The sequence below is a fragment of the Pan paniscus genome, chromosome 2, assembly GCF_029289425.2.
Source record: "Pan paniscus chromosome 2, NHGRI_mPanPan1-v2.0_pri, whole genome shotgun sequence".
NCBI classification, from domain to species: domain Eukaryota; kingdom Metazoa; phylum Chordata; class Mammalia; order Primates; family Hominidae; genus Pan; species Pan paniscus.
Window position 1 is genome coordinate 63,577,134 of NC_085926.1, and position 14,063 is coordinate 63,591,196.

Below are 14,063 nucleotides of genomic sequence, written 5' to 3' on the forward strand. Positions count from 1 at the left end.
TCTCTTGAGAATTCTAGCTCCTCTCACGCATCAGCTCATCAGTGACTTAGGCAATTGTTTGACATGTCTTTCCTGAACCTGACTCATTTCGCTGAGCTGATACAACCTCTCGTTTTTACAGAAAGTGCTCTAAGCTACCACAAGAGAAATAGCCTCCCTATCGGCCTTCCTACATTTACTCTGTCCACCTCTCTAAACCATTATTCACTTTGAAGTTGGGGTGATCTCTCAAAAATGTAAATTTAACTTCATTAACCTCCTTGCTTAAAATACACAAATGGCTTCCTATTCTTTCGACATACAGTAAGAAAATCCCTACAGTAACCTAAAAGTTCCTGCATGGCCTGGCCACTGAGTCTGCTCTTTAGCCTCAGCTTGAGACACACGCCCCCAATCTCTTTGGTTCAGTCACGCTGGCTTTCCTTCAGTCCCTTCTGATCACCACATTCCCTCCTGCCCCAGGGCTCAGCGCAGGCTATTCCTTCTGTCTACAATATGGATCCCTTATCCTTTCACCTAGTTAACACCTACTCATCATCAAGCATCACTTCCCCAGGGATGCCTCGCTGACCTCCCTGACTGATGTCAATCTCATGGCATCTGCCTTGCATAGTACTGTTCACAGGTGTGACTTTTTGTGCAATTACTTGATTAATATCAGTCATTCCCACTAAACTCCCTAAGACCAGGGTCTACATCTGATTTTGCTTACTGTTGTTTCCCCATCACCTTGTACAGTGCCATGCTAACAGTAGGCATGAAAATATTTATTGAATGATTTTATGTCTAAATACAATGACGCTGTGGAAAAGTTCTTCTAGACATGCAACTGTATAGTTGTCATGGAGGGAATGACAATAGTAACAGTGGGCAAGTGACTGTTGCTTAGGAAGCACTGACACAAAACAGAAGACGAGAGAATGGGTGGCTGTATGCACAGTACCCAGGACAAATCTCTCCACTTGGAAGGAGATCCCAATCCTTCTGCAGCCCCAACATCCACCTGCTCACCTAGGAAAATGCCCAAAAGGTCAGTGGCACTTGGCTGTCTTTTATTGAGTTTCATTTAAGCTTGCAGATATATTTCCAAAGAGTTTATGTCAACAGCTTTATAAGCCAAGTTATTGCCAGTTTGGTGCCTATTACCTACCCTAATCCAGCTTTAAATTGACTTGGAAAAACAAAGACAACAAACTTGCAGCCTTGACTGCAAAGTGAAAAGATGGTGCAATTAATGCAAATATCTTTGATTGCCTCTTGAGAAACATTTGTAAATCAAAATTGGTAATGACTTAACTGTGTAGCATATTCTCTCAAATTATGCACAACAGAGAGAAATTGTTTTATATTATTCAAATGTGTAAAGTTATGTTTAATAAGTGAAAAATGTTCTTTCTCATATAATTTCATTTAGGAGACTGGCTTTAGTTTCAAAAACCTTTTGTGGACACATAGCAAGTGCTAGGTAGTCTGCGAGGTCAGGAGAAGGAGATATGGATATGAACTGCATGGTTCTTGCTTCTCAAGGGTCTCACAGACCCTTGAGACCCTTCTCGATCGTCTCACAGACCCTTGAGACCCTTCTCAATCATGGCAATAGAAAGAAATACATGCCATGTTACCAGTGCACATTGTGCAAAGTGAAATGTCCTTCAATTTATAAAGGAAATAATAATGGTGCAGAGGTTGTAGAAGAGCAGGAGGCACTCACCAAGAAGACCACGAAGGGTTCGAGATAACACAGGGTCCAGCTTTGTAATGTTACAAGTGAAAAAAATGAGGAACCCCCAAAGACAAAGTTTCCTCAAGTAGTTAATGCCAAAACCAGATCCTGAACCCAAAAGTTCCTTTTAAGGAGTTATCCAAGGTACTACCAAATTCTATTATCCTTACTGGCTTTCTCAAAAAACACTCCAGCCATTGCGGGTTGAAAAATCAAGCAAACTTTGATTTGCTGTTTATAAGAGAGCAAGATACAACTTCCTGCCTCCAATTTGGCCCCTTTTCAATCTACTTCTGATATAACCATGAAATAATGTCCTAAAATGCAAATCTGATCATGTGATTCCTGTTGCCCTTAGGATAATAACTGGCATCCTTCATGAGGCCTCCAAGGCTCAATATGCCCTGGCCCTGCCTGGCCTCTAACCACTATCTCCTTCTTTCTCTAGGTGCCACCCACACTATACCTCCTCTGGTTCTTCAATCATACGGTGATTTCTGCCACATCAGGCCTCAACACATAAGTTTCCTCTGCATGGAACACGCTTCCTCCTTCTTCACTACTGATTCATTAGGCTCAGGCAGAGTGCCATTACCCTCACTGTAGACTAGGTTATTACCTCTTTGCCCTCTCTATGTGCTCTGCCATGACTTTTTATCGAGTTACCTGCCTAGTAACCGTCTTCTTTTCTAGACTTAGCCCCAAGAGGGTAGGAATGTCTCTATCAGCCACTCATGCATCCCACACCTCAGCATAATACCCAGATTCTTAGTTAGGAAGGCTAAGCTGCTGGAACAAAAAAACTTCAAAGTCTGAGCATTTTACAGAATGCGAAGTTCTTTTTTCTTTGCCATGTGACAGTCCAGAGTGGGAGTTCCAGGTCTGTGACTATTTTACTCCATGCAGTCATGTGAGACACAGGCTGATCAGCATGTGGCTTCTAAAGTCTTCCTGATAATTTCCACCTTAGTCAGCTTGAATGGGGAAAAGCATGGAGGAGCTTACATGGAAGGTGTTCACTTCTCTACTGCTCCATTTCCATCTGGAGGAACTTAGTCACATAGCTGCAAAACTACAAGGAAGACTGAAATACGTGGGCTAGCTGGCCAGCCATGTGCAGGCATTTCTTTACTATGTGGCAGGGAGAAAACGGATTTTGAAACACAGATGGCTGCTCCACTAAAGTCTCAGAGAATGTTTACCAAAATAAACAATTTTTAAATCATTATATTGCTCTACTATAGATGCTGATATCAATACCCCAACTCCCAGAATCATTCTGTTTCTTTCATTTTTTTGGCAGCATTTCAATATCCAAACAACTGGCTTCAGTGAAAGGTAAGGCACAGATGACGCAGATGTACATTTTTCTCCTCTACCAAGATGGCATGCCAAGTGTTAAAAAAAAATAATAGGACATCAAAGAATGCCAGAGATGTAAGGGAACTTTTGAATAAATCATCAAACATTCATGATGTTCTTTTTAAAGATGGGGGAACTGAGGTCCAGGAGTAGGAATTAACTTACCTAAACTTATATAGTTCATTAAAGACAGAGCTGAGATGAGACCATGGATCCCCTGGCTCCTAATTCAGTGTTCTTCCCACCATATCCAGTTGCGTCTCCAAGGGCAGCATCCTCAGAATGTCTAGAGCAGGACCATGAGTATCTGACTCATGAATGTTAAGTGGAACTCAGGATGCAATCAGCTCCCAACTGCCTCTGTTGACTGAGTGGAAACAGTGTGGCCATCTCTCAAAGTGTAAATATTTGCCCCTGGAAATGAATTGCATAGGTAAAATAAGTTTGGGACTAACAACATTGCCATGGAAATAACAATGTAAGAAAAAAATGCTTGTATACTTGGATCATTATTTTATTCAAAAGTATAAGGCTTCACCTGTTTACAGAGTAACAAGCACAGCTGTACATTACTATATTGCAGGTTTTTCTCTCCTAGATGACTAGCCAAACTCTCCAAAAGAGACTCTGTAATTTTATTTAAATAAATCTCCATCTTCATGGAACTATTTTTATATTATTACAACACAGCAGACTGGTGATTTATGTTTCAATAATTTACACAACTTCAGGCACTTTTGAGAATTGTCCCATCACATGTCTAACACAACTTCTCCTTCTGGGAGGTTGAGATTGTAACTCGGTCACCTCCACCGCACACCCACCCCTGCCCACGTACACAACATTCCTAGCACCAGACTCCTTAAATCGGACCACTGAACCACATTTATTCTTATGCCTTAAAAAAAAACACAGGATAAACATGATTCATCTCCCCAGAATGTATTTTATTTAGTGGGAAGTAATTCTAAATGTTATTCATCAAAATCAGACATGGATAGGTCGTGACATAGAAGTCAATACAAACCCACATTTTCTCTGCTGGCTACTTGGGACTATGCCCCAATCTCATGAGGCTTAGGAATGCAGGGTGAGTATATATTTGCCTCTAACACCCAGGGTATTTTTGCAGCGGGAAAATTTGAGAAGTACTGGGAAAATTACTGGCCTAAAAAGTAGACAGCAGGGACCTAGTTTTTAGTTCTGATATATACTACCTATGTGAGCTTGAGCAAACAACTTCTCTCCTGTAGGTCTTCACATCATTCACAAAAATAACTGATATTAGGACAAGTTCTAAAATGAGGAGATTCTTTCATCCTGCTGTATTGAGACTGGTATTTCCATGACACCATTCAATGTGAACTGACAGTGAACGAATTAGGAGATTTAGTGTTCCACATTCCAGAGCAGGTGAGGAGGAAGAGGCAGAGGATTTTTCTGAAGTTCAAAACAGCCCAGTTTAACACATGTATAGTGAAGCCTACAACATGCCAGGGCCTGGGAATGAATGCAAAGATAAACAAGAGGCAATAACTGTCCACAAAGAATATATAGTCCAATGTGCTATACAGTATAGCAGCCACCAGCTACATGTAGATACTGAGCACTTGAAATTTGGTTAATTTGAATTGAGATGTGTTAAGACTTAGGAGACTTAGTAGGAAAAAAAATGTAAAATATCCCAATAATTTGTTTATATTGATGACATGTTGAAATGATAATATTTTAATATATTGGCTTCAGTAAAATAGATTATTAAAATTAACTTTTACCTGTTTATTTTTACTTCTTTAATGTGGCCATCTATCAGAAATTTTAAAATTATGATGGTGGCTCAAATTATTTTTGGTGGGGGGACAGCACTGATGTAGAAGATAATCTAAACAGAGTGTTTCAGTGTGAAGATTATGAAAAGATTATGTTTAAGAATTACAGAAGCACAAAGGAAGGACATGTAGCCCCATCTGGGAGTTTGGGAAAGAGTCCTGCAAAATACACTGCCTGAAAACACAACACCTAGAGGCAGCGTGCATCTTGGAGTGAAACCAGAGCAGTTGTGTGGGCAAGCTATAATACTTAGCCTCTTGCTGTCTCCGTTTCTTCATCGATAGAGTGGGGGTTGATACTAAGACATACCTCATCGGACTGACATCAGAATGTAGTGAGTTGAGTCATGTGCATTCATCCCAGGGAGGAGTCATTGGCATGTAGAATGTGTGTCGTATATTATTGTCCACCAGAACACAAGCTCCAAAAAGTCAGAGTTTGTTCTTTTGATGTTGCTCACTGCTCTACGCCCCAGAACTATCACAGGGCCTGGTAATAAATACTTGCCAATAAATACTTGTTGGATGGATAGAGTATGTAGCGACTACACACAGTTCAGTATTATTAAAGTACTGACAGTGAGCTAGGGAATAACAAAGAGGGTAGCAGAAATCGGCCTGGCTTAATGTCCTTCCCTGCACCCCCATTCCAGAGGCAAGAGAGCCAATAAAAGATGCCAAAAGAGAAAGAGCAGTCCCTTGTGTTTTCAGTTGCACTTAGCCCTTTACAATATGCTTTCACATACTAGTTCCCAACTCTGTGAGGCAGACAGTGAAGGAATTAAGAGGCAACATGCTGGGTTTATTGAGGGAAGAATCCAACCATAAAAACAGGAAACTAAAACGCCTCACCGAATATCATCAGTGTTATTAGAACAACCAGAGTTCCTCGTTATCTTTTATTTTTAATATTTTCTAGCTCTGTTTTTACCATGCCCATATGCTATTTTATAGTGAAGGGAAAGGCATGCTGTTTTTTAAAAGAGATGCAGGAAAAGAATGGGAAGTTGGCTAGACCAGATGGAGTTCCCATTTCTGAGTGCAGTCAGACCTGAACTTCATCAGAGGGTCAAAAAATATCTGGATTCCACAATCACGATGGGGATGCCCTTGCAAGAAGATACTCCTAAGTGGCTAATCTTTCTATGGACTTTGAAGTCAAAGATTTCATATACTTTCTTTGCGACTTCTTAGCAATGTGAACTTTATTTAACCAAATATATAGCCTGGGCACTGCTCAGAGATACAATAAAAACTGAGAAGGCCCACACACTTCCTCCTTTCACCCACTTGTCTTCACTCTTGTCCATCCTCCTCACCTTTAACTGAAAAATTAGATGCTCAAAATGCTTTGATGCCTTCTCTTTCCACTTTGAAGAAAATCCTGATTCCTTTACATGGCCTACAAGTCCTGCATGATCTAGCTTTTGCCTACAAACACCCTTCCAGCCCCTAGACTCTACTCACAACTGTCTTCTTTCAGAAATCTGCCAAATATGTCAGATTTCTTCTGACCTGAGACTTCACATATCCGGCTTCCCGAGCCTGGAACATTCAGCAAATCCCTAATCTCACCCTGAACCTCACCCTTTTCGTGGCTGGCTCCTCCTCATCCTAGTAATCTTAGCTTAAATATTAATCTACTCATGGAGGCCCTCCAGACCACCCATCTAAGTAGTTTTCCTCCCAGACCCGCTATGTAATTTTTTTCCTGTCTCTGTACCTTCCTTGCCTCATACAACACAAGTTGTATATATATATGTAAAATATATATATGTGGACAAATAACATAAAATAACAGAAAAAATAAATACATGTGTATACATATACATACTCTTGATTATTATTGATTTCTTTGCTAGATCGTAAGATCTATGAGAGCAGAAACCACATCTGAGGTTTTTTAATTAAAAAAAAAAATAGGGACAGGGGTCTTGCTATGTTGACCAGGCCGGTCTCAAACTCCTGGCCTCTAGCAATCATCCCATCTCGGCCTTCCAAAGTGCTGGGATTACAGGCATGAGACACAGTGCCTGGCCCCACATCTGGTCTTGTCCCCTCTGTATTCTGGGAAGTAACAGGCACTTAGTAAGCACTCAATATGAAAATCATGTTATTCGGACTGAACATCATTCTTTGAAACTGTCATTGTTGCACATTACCTGGACTGAAAGCTGGGACATTTTGTTCTTATTTTCTTCGGATTCATTCATTTAACAGCATTTATTAGCACCTACAATGTAGCAGACATTTGTACTGTCACTGGGAATATAGTGATTTTAAGAAAAAAGGTCTGATCCCTGGCCGATGGAGACTGCTTTCTAGTTGAGGAAAGGACAGGTAAACATGTAATACCTGTAAAGGGTGATAAGTTCTACACTAGGGGATGTATTGGTGACTAAAAGAACACAAAGCATACGAATTTTCTTCATGGTAACTTGTACATTTCCCTGTGTTCACAGCAGCACAGTGGAAAGAAATGAATTAGCATTGCCCTATCAAGAAGCTTACCTGAGAGAAACCAGCTGGGAGATCACTCTGTTTTAGGCCACGAGTCAAAGAGAACCCTTATTCATCATTATAGCAAAGAGCTTTTCCTGAAAGTCATTCTCCTTTCTCATACTGACACGAAGTGATGCTGTGTCTGACACAGAATGTAAATTCCACAAGAGTAGGACTTCATTTTATTCAGTGATTCCTAATATCAAGGACCGAGCCTCGTCCATAGTACATGCTCTATCAATATTTGTTGAATAACTGAATGAAATTACAGATCAGAAAACCAAAGCTTAGAGAGGTGAGAGACTTTTCTAAGGTCACATGGCAAGCAAGTGGTAAATCTCATATCTAACTCTACTAATTCTAATTGCTATTAAGGGAGCTTTTTACTCCGTTGTTTAAAGATGCAGGATCGGAAACTCCCACATCCTTCTCCCAGATAGGAGGCAAAGGGCCAAGATTTAGAAGGTTCCCTACAGTTCCCTTGGAAGACACAACAGCAGGTCTGGGGAAGGGTTATTTCTAACTCAGGATACTTTGTTCCACATTTCTTCTCTCCTAGCTCTGAGGAAGTGCTCAGATCTGGAAAAAGCTATTGCCACCACTGCTCTGATTTTCAGAAATTCTTCTGACTCTGATGGTAAACTTGAAAAAGCTGTTGCCAAAGATCTGCTGCAAACCCAATTTAGGAATTTCGCAGAGGTGAGAGAATTAACTGGCATAAAGAAACAGAAACCACACCCTCACGGCTGACCCAATGAGCAAATAACTCCAGCTCCAGGTCCCTGTCATGTTGTCTCACGTAACAAATGTTTATTGAACACCTACCTTATGCCAGGCAGTGAGCTGCACTGGAGTTGATGCAGTGAAGACAGCAATCCCCAGCAGAGGAAAGAAATACACGAAAAAAGTAATTAAAAATAGTCAAAGGATGTGAAAGAGTAGAGCATTCAGTGAGAGTAAAACAGAGGAACTATCTTGGGGCAGGTAATCAAAGATGGGCTCCTGGAAAACTAAGGTATAGCTGAGATCTGAAGAATAAGCAGGAGGTAGCTAGGCAAGGGGGAGTGAGAATGATGGCATTCCAAGCAGAGATCTGGAGGGCCAGTTGGTGAGAAGGGATGGGACGGTAGCTGGGAAGTGGTTAGAGATGAGGCTGGGGAGGCGAGGAGAAGCCAAATCTTACAGAAGCATAGCCTGATAGCAAGAGGAAGCCAGGAACTATTTCTACGTCCAGGCCTAAGAAATTACACCAGCTGCAGTACAGAGAACAGACTAGGGTTGGGGGTGGAATAGGAAAAAAGGGAATAACTAGCTGTGGGGAGGCAATTCAAGAGAAAGATGGTGATGGCTTAGACTACGGCGGTGAAGATGGAGATAAACAAACAAATAGAAGAGACGTTTATAAGGTGGAATGAACAAGATCTGACAATTGATTGACTGTGAGAGTTGAAGGATAGGAAAGCAAATGACGACAACCCAATTTCTGACTTACAAAAGGAATGGTGGTGTTCCCACTCCTAGAGAAGAAAAAGGCTAAAGAATAAGCAGGTTTGAGGTGGGATGGAGGTAGGGAGGAGATGGCGAGTTTCATTAGGTTGTGTCAGTGTTAAGATGTCCATGAAATATTTAAGAGGAAGACTTAGCAACAGGATAGATGAGTTCAAAGGTGAGAATAGAGATCTGTGTTCAAAATATAGAAATGAGAGTCAGCAGTATATAATCAGTCACTGGCCTAAAGGTTACTACCTTACTCACCTAAGGGTATATTTCTCAAATTTCAGTCATTGAATACCATATTTAGTATTTTTCCCACAACTGCCTATAGCCTGTGTTGCTTTGAACTTTTCCTTTGTATTTTCTCTCTACTTAAGTAAATTTTTATAAGGACACCGTATCATTATTCTTATTGTAAATTCAGTGGATTAGAGTAAAAAATAATTGTGAAAAAATAGACGACTATCAATTCTTATTTAGTGTTTAATATTTATTCTTGCATCACCTAAAATAGCATTACATTCTATCAGCAGTATATATTCATACTTTGGAAAATACCAGCCTAGGGAAAATGTGTAAGAGGAAAAGAGGGCCTCATATCAGCTTAAACTATCAATATTTATTGATGGGTAGAGCAAGAAAGCACATAGAGGCAGTCTCCAAGTCCCTGTATCTGTTCTGAAATATTGAAAAGATATTATTCTCTCTATATATGCACACATACACATACATAAACACCTATATATGGTTTCAGTGCACTACAGTTATATAAGATGTCACCCACTGGGGGGAGCTAAGTCAAGGGTACAACTTTCTGTGAGTGGGTGATTATTTCAAAAGAGAAAGGGAGAATATAGTGTAATACACAGATAAATGAATGGAAGTAAATGTTAATAAGGGTTAGCTATTTTGAGTAATGGGCTAAAGGGTTACAGTCACAGTCCTTTTTTTAAATTTACTTTTTCTAAATGTTCTATATTAAACATGTATTTTTCTGATTTTTTTTTTTTTGGAAAGCTACTTTTTCAGGCAGAAATATCAGGCAGAATTTATCAAGAGATAACAAGTTTTGGGGAGTCTAAGGAAAGGATGGGTAAATAAATTCTATACCATTTGCCTACATCCAAGGCCAAAAGAAATGGGGCCCATATGCCAGACAGAAAGGGGGCTCATTACCTGGTAACCTGGCAAATGCTCAGCAAGCTTTTAACACATATGAAAATGAAGAACTAATGGATGCACCATCTTGATGTAACTCATCATCCCTCTCAGAACACCAGGGGAAAAGAATTAAAAACCAGTCCTTAGGAAAGACACCTTCAGCCTCATGTCTCTCAGTGTAGGCTAAACCCTAGAAGTACAGCCAATTTCTGGATCTCTCTAGCAGCAGGCACACCCAGGCCTCAGTGTAATCTTGCCCTCTGCTCGAGATGAAAGCAGAGCCATATTTCAGGGACTTGAGGGGACAGTTCATCCCAAGGCATTCTCTGCAATGTCTGTCAGAATGCTGCCTTGGCCCAACCGCCCTGCCCCATGAGACCCCCTAGGGCAGGTGCATGCACGTGAGTCAATGGCAAAGCTCAGGAGCCCACTTGATTCCTAACTGGGCTTTCTCCTCAATCCCCATGTTGTGTCCCCTGATAAACTGAGCTGGTTCTTTTGGCGAAGGCCTGAGTTCTAAGGGGAACATTGCCTTTCCCATAAGGCTAAACATGGTTTTGGGGATCTTAGCACCTTATAGCCAGTCAGATAGAATTTTAAAAAGCACCTAAAGGCACTACTGGAAAGATACAAAAAGATGACAGGTCATGCCCCAGGAGGACTGGACCTCAGAAAATGGTGTGCTCTTAAAATATGCAGGAAATAAAAGAAGACCAATACCTATCTCGTACCTCTGAGCAAACAGTGTGCCATTCTGCTAGTAAAGTGGTCCTGTCTACCTGTGTCTTGGAATCTGACCCTTTCTAAATAACACTCAGCTCTCCTGGAGGGAGAGAGTAGAGAGCTCCCCTTGGCCCTCATGGATAGGGTGATGGTGACCTCTTGAGGAGAAACAGCCTATAAGAGGAATGTAGCATCATTCCCAAAGTACCTTAGTCATTGCTGTGATGGCTTTGTACACCTAGCACATGGGTGAGGATTTGGGAACAAACTAAATGCAAATATGGTTCAACATAATGGTGAATCAAACGACTTTAACATTTTTATTGTCACTGGGGAAGATATTTCACAAGCTGTGATTTGAAATTAAAAAGTCTCTCCATTTATATACTATTAAGATGCTTTCCTTCAATCTGACTATTTATGAACACTATGAACATAGTTTGATTTGTAATCAAACTAAAGCTAAATAATCTTTCAAAGCATGTATTTTCTTTTAGCATATTTTATTCTATATTTCTGGATAATCTTAAGTCTTAGATAATGAACCCATAGAAGATACCTTCCCTAACACAAAGATTGTATTTTGAAAATTTAAAAACATAATATGTGTGTTCAAAAAAAGGCAGAATAGCTTAGCAGTTAAGAGTATGGGCTCTCAAGAGGTAGATGGGCTACAAACCCTGGCTCCACACCAAAATCTTCCCAGCTTGGGGCAAGTCTCTTAATTATCACCTGTTTCTGATACTGCATCTGTAGGATGAGGATAATAGTGGTATATATTCAATAAGGTCACTATGATGATTAGAGGAGATAACACATAAAAAGATTTCACATGGTGTTTTACTGGTAGCATTGTTGGCAACTTGATGTGTTATTATTGTTAATAACATGTTTATTATTTACTATGATTTGGATGTTTGTCCCCTCCAAACTCCATGTTGAAATTTGATCTCCAATGTTGGAGGTGGGGCCTTATGGGAGGTGTTTGAAGTCATGGGGACAGAGCTTTCTTGAATAAATGAATGCCCTGCCTTGGGGCTGTTGAGTGAGTTCTCACTCTATTAGTTACCACAAGAGCTGGTTGTTTAAAAGAGCCTGGAACCCTCCCTCCTCCTCTTGCCCCCTCTCTTGCTGTGTGATCTGTTCATACACCAGCTCCCCTTCACCTTCTACCATGAGTGGAAGCAGTCTGAGGTCCTCACCACATGCAGATGCCTGATCTTGAACTTTCCAGCCATCAGAATTGTAAGCCAAATTTTTCTTTTTTCTTTATAAATCACTCAGTCTCAGGTATTCTATTACAGCAACACTAAACAGACTAAGACATTATTGTTTATGATCTGTAAACCTAAAGTCTATACAATGAATTCAGTTTTTATTTCTCCATTCTCACAGGGACAAGAAACCAAGCCAAAATACAGAGAGATGCTTTCTGAACTTGATGAGCACACAGAAAATAAGCTAGATTTTGAAGACTTCATGATCTTGCTCTTAAGCATCACTGTCATGTCAGATCTGCTACAAAATATACGGAGTGTAAAAATTATGAAATAAACAGTTTTAAATATGCTGTATAAAATAATGGCAAAAGACAGTGTTATTAAAATGTTTCCATCTTATTTTTGATTAATTGAATATATCTATCATGCATCTGAAATTGCCTAGGATGGTTCTGATTGCTGGTATTCAGATCCAATGTAACTCCAAATATTTATCCATACACTTGAAGAATGTTTGAATGATAAGGTCTCTGTGTGCTTTACAATAGGATAGATTTGATACCACTGAATAATAAATGGCTTTTGCTGAGTCAGTAGCGACCTAGAGCACTCTACTTATAGTCATTGAGTCACTCATTTATTCACTAAACATTTGCTGAGCATCTACTTGATGGAACTGCTGAGGATACAGTAATGAATTGGCCAGGCAATTCCTTCCTTCAGACATGCTTGCAGAAGTCTAGCAGAAGAGATAGACATTGAACAATTTTTAATTAATTGCATACACAGTATAATTAGCATTGAAATAAGGGCTATAGGATGCTAAAAGAGATTATCACCTGATCTGAGTTCAAAGTTCAGAAAAGCTTTACTGACATTCTATAAAAAGCAAAAAAAAAAAAAAAAAAAAAAAATTGGTCCATGGATGCCAGGGATATGGGTGGGAAATGCGGCTGTCCACAAACGGCACAAGGGGAGTTTTTTATTTTATTTTACTTTATTTTATTTTTGAGACAGAGTTTTGCTCTTGTTGCCCAGGCTGGAGTGCAATGGCACGATCTCAGCTCACTGCAACCTCGGTCTCCCAGGTTCAAGTGATTCTCCTGCCTCAGCCTCCTGAGTAGCTGGGATTACAGGCGTGTGCCACCGTGCCAGGCTAATTTTTTTTGTATTTTTAGTGGAGATGGGGTTTCGCCATGTCGGCCAGGCTGGTCTCGAACTCCTGACCTCAGGTGATCCACCCACAGCCTCCCAAAGTGCTGGGATTACAGGCCAAGGGGACTTTTAAGGGGGCTGGAAATGGTCTCCATTTTGATTGTGAGGTGGTGGCTACAAGATTGCATGCATTTGTCAAACTCATAGAACTGCACACTGAAAAGAGTGAATTGTACTGTATGTCAATTATACCTAAATAAATCTGACTTAACAAAAAAATAAAACTCAGTATACTTGTAATCTCTGAACACAATTTAACCAACAATTCCTTGAGATTATGATGTAAAAGTAGTCATATCCCAGAGACCCACACCGACTCCCATGACCACCTCCTGTATTCCTGAATTTAAATTACATACACACATATAGTCAATGCCTGAACCTTTAAGGTAGACTCTCACAAGGATTTTTATTCATGTAGGACCTCACCTGAGGACAGCAGGCCCCAGTAGGGTAGCTCAGCATATGGCAATGGGCACTCAAGGTCCCCAGAGGGGGCACTGGGCAACAGCCAGAGGCACAAGCCTTAATCAACCCTGGCTTTCAGAGATGCCTTCTTACTCTAGATGCCATCTTACTCTATCTTTACATGGGAGTAATAATGTCCCCCCTTTCCAACTGCAGGAACTGAGGATTACAGTAGCTAAATGATGGTCCAGGATCATTGAGGCAATCAATTTCAGAGTCAGAATCCTGGCAGAAGCAAAGAGGTGCCAAAAGGGGAGGAGAAACAGGAGACATAGTTTTCCGGCTTTGATTCCCATTTTGTTCCAGTCACTTGCTAAGTTCCACAATCAGGCAGGCAGTCACCTAACATGTATTGCACTTCTACCG

The 14,063-nt window shown here is 40.4% G+C and overlaps 1 protein-coding gene and 1 long non-coding RNA gene across 3 annotated transcripts in view; one reads left to right on the plus strand and one right to left on the minus strand.

Moving 5' to 3' along the window:
* The window catches only part of LOC103784978 (uncharacterized), a 229,928-nt gene extending 226,459 nt beyond the window's left edge, over positions 1 to 3,469 (minus strand). Inside the window, exon 1 of the long non-coding RNA XR_001337952.3 lies at positions 3,251 to 3,469. This is a non-coding gene — a long non-coding RNA (uncharacterized LOC103784978). The remainder of the gene's footprint in view (positions 1 to 3,250) is intronic.
* SNTN (sentan, cilia apical structure protein) lies at positions 908 to 13,501 on the plus strand. 2 transcript variants are annotated; one of them, XM_057301824.2, is made up of 5 exons: positions 908 to 1,030; positions 3,027 to 3,061; positions 7,976 to 8,115; positions 11,950 to 12,039; positions 12,190 to 13,501. In XM_057301824.2, exons 1-5 carry the CDS (start codon positions 921 to 923, stop codon positions 12,346 to 12,348), a joined length of 534 nt encoding a protein of 177 aa, XP_057157807.1. In that variant the 5' UTR covers positions 908 to 920; the 3' UTR covers positions 12,349 to 13,501. The 2 variants fall into 2 exon arrangements, with proteins under 2 accessions (XP_057157807.1, XP_003811651.1); XM_003811603.6 differs by lacking the exon at positions 11,950 to 12,039.
* Positions 13,502 to 14,063: the final 562 nt, after the last annotated feature.

Excerpts from the sequence above, each read along its gene's own strand:
- SNTN (XM_057301824.2), top strand. The coding sequence starts at position 921 with ATGGGTGGCTGTATGCACAGTACCCAGGACAAATCTCTCCACTTGGAA. Across the intron at positions 8,116-11,949 it reads AATTTAGGAATTTCGCAGAG|CTCCCCTTCACCTTCTACCA; the intron begins GTGAGAGAATTA and ends TTCATACACCAG. Across the intron at positions 12,040-12,189 it reads ACTTTCCAGCCATCAGAATT|GGACAAGAAACCAAGCCAAA; the intron begins GTAAGCCAAATT and ends CCATTCTCACAG.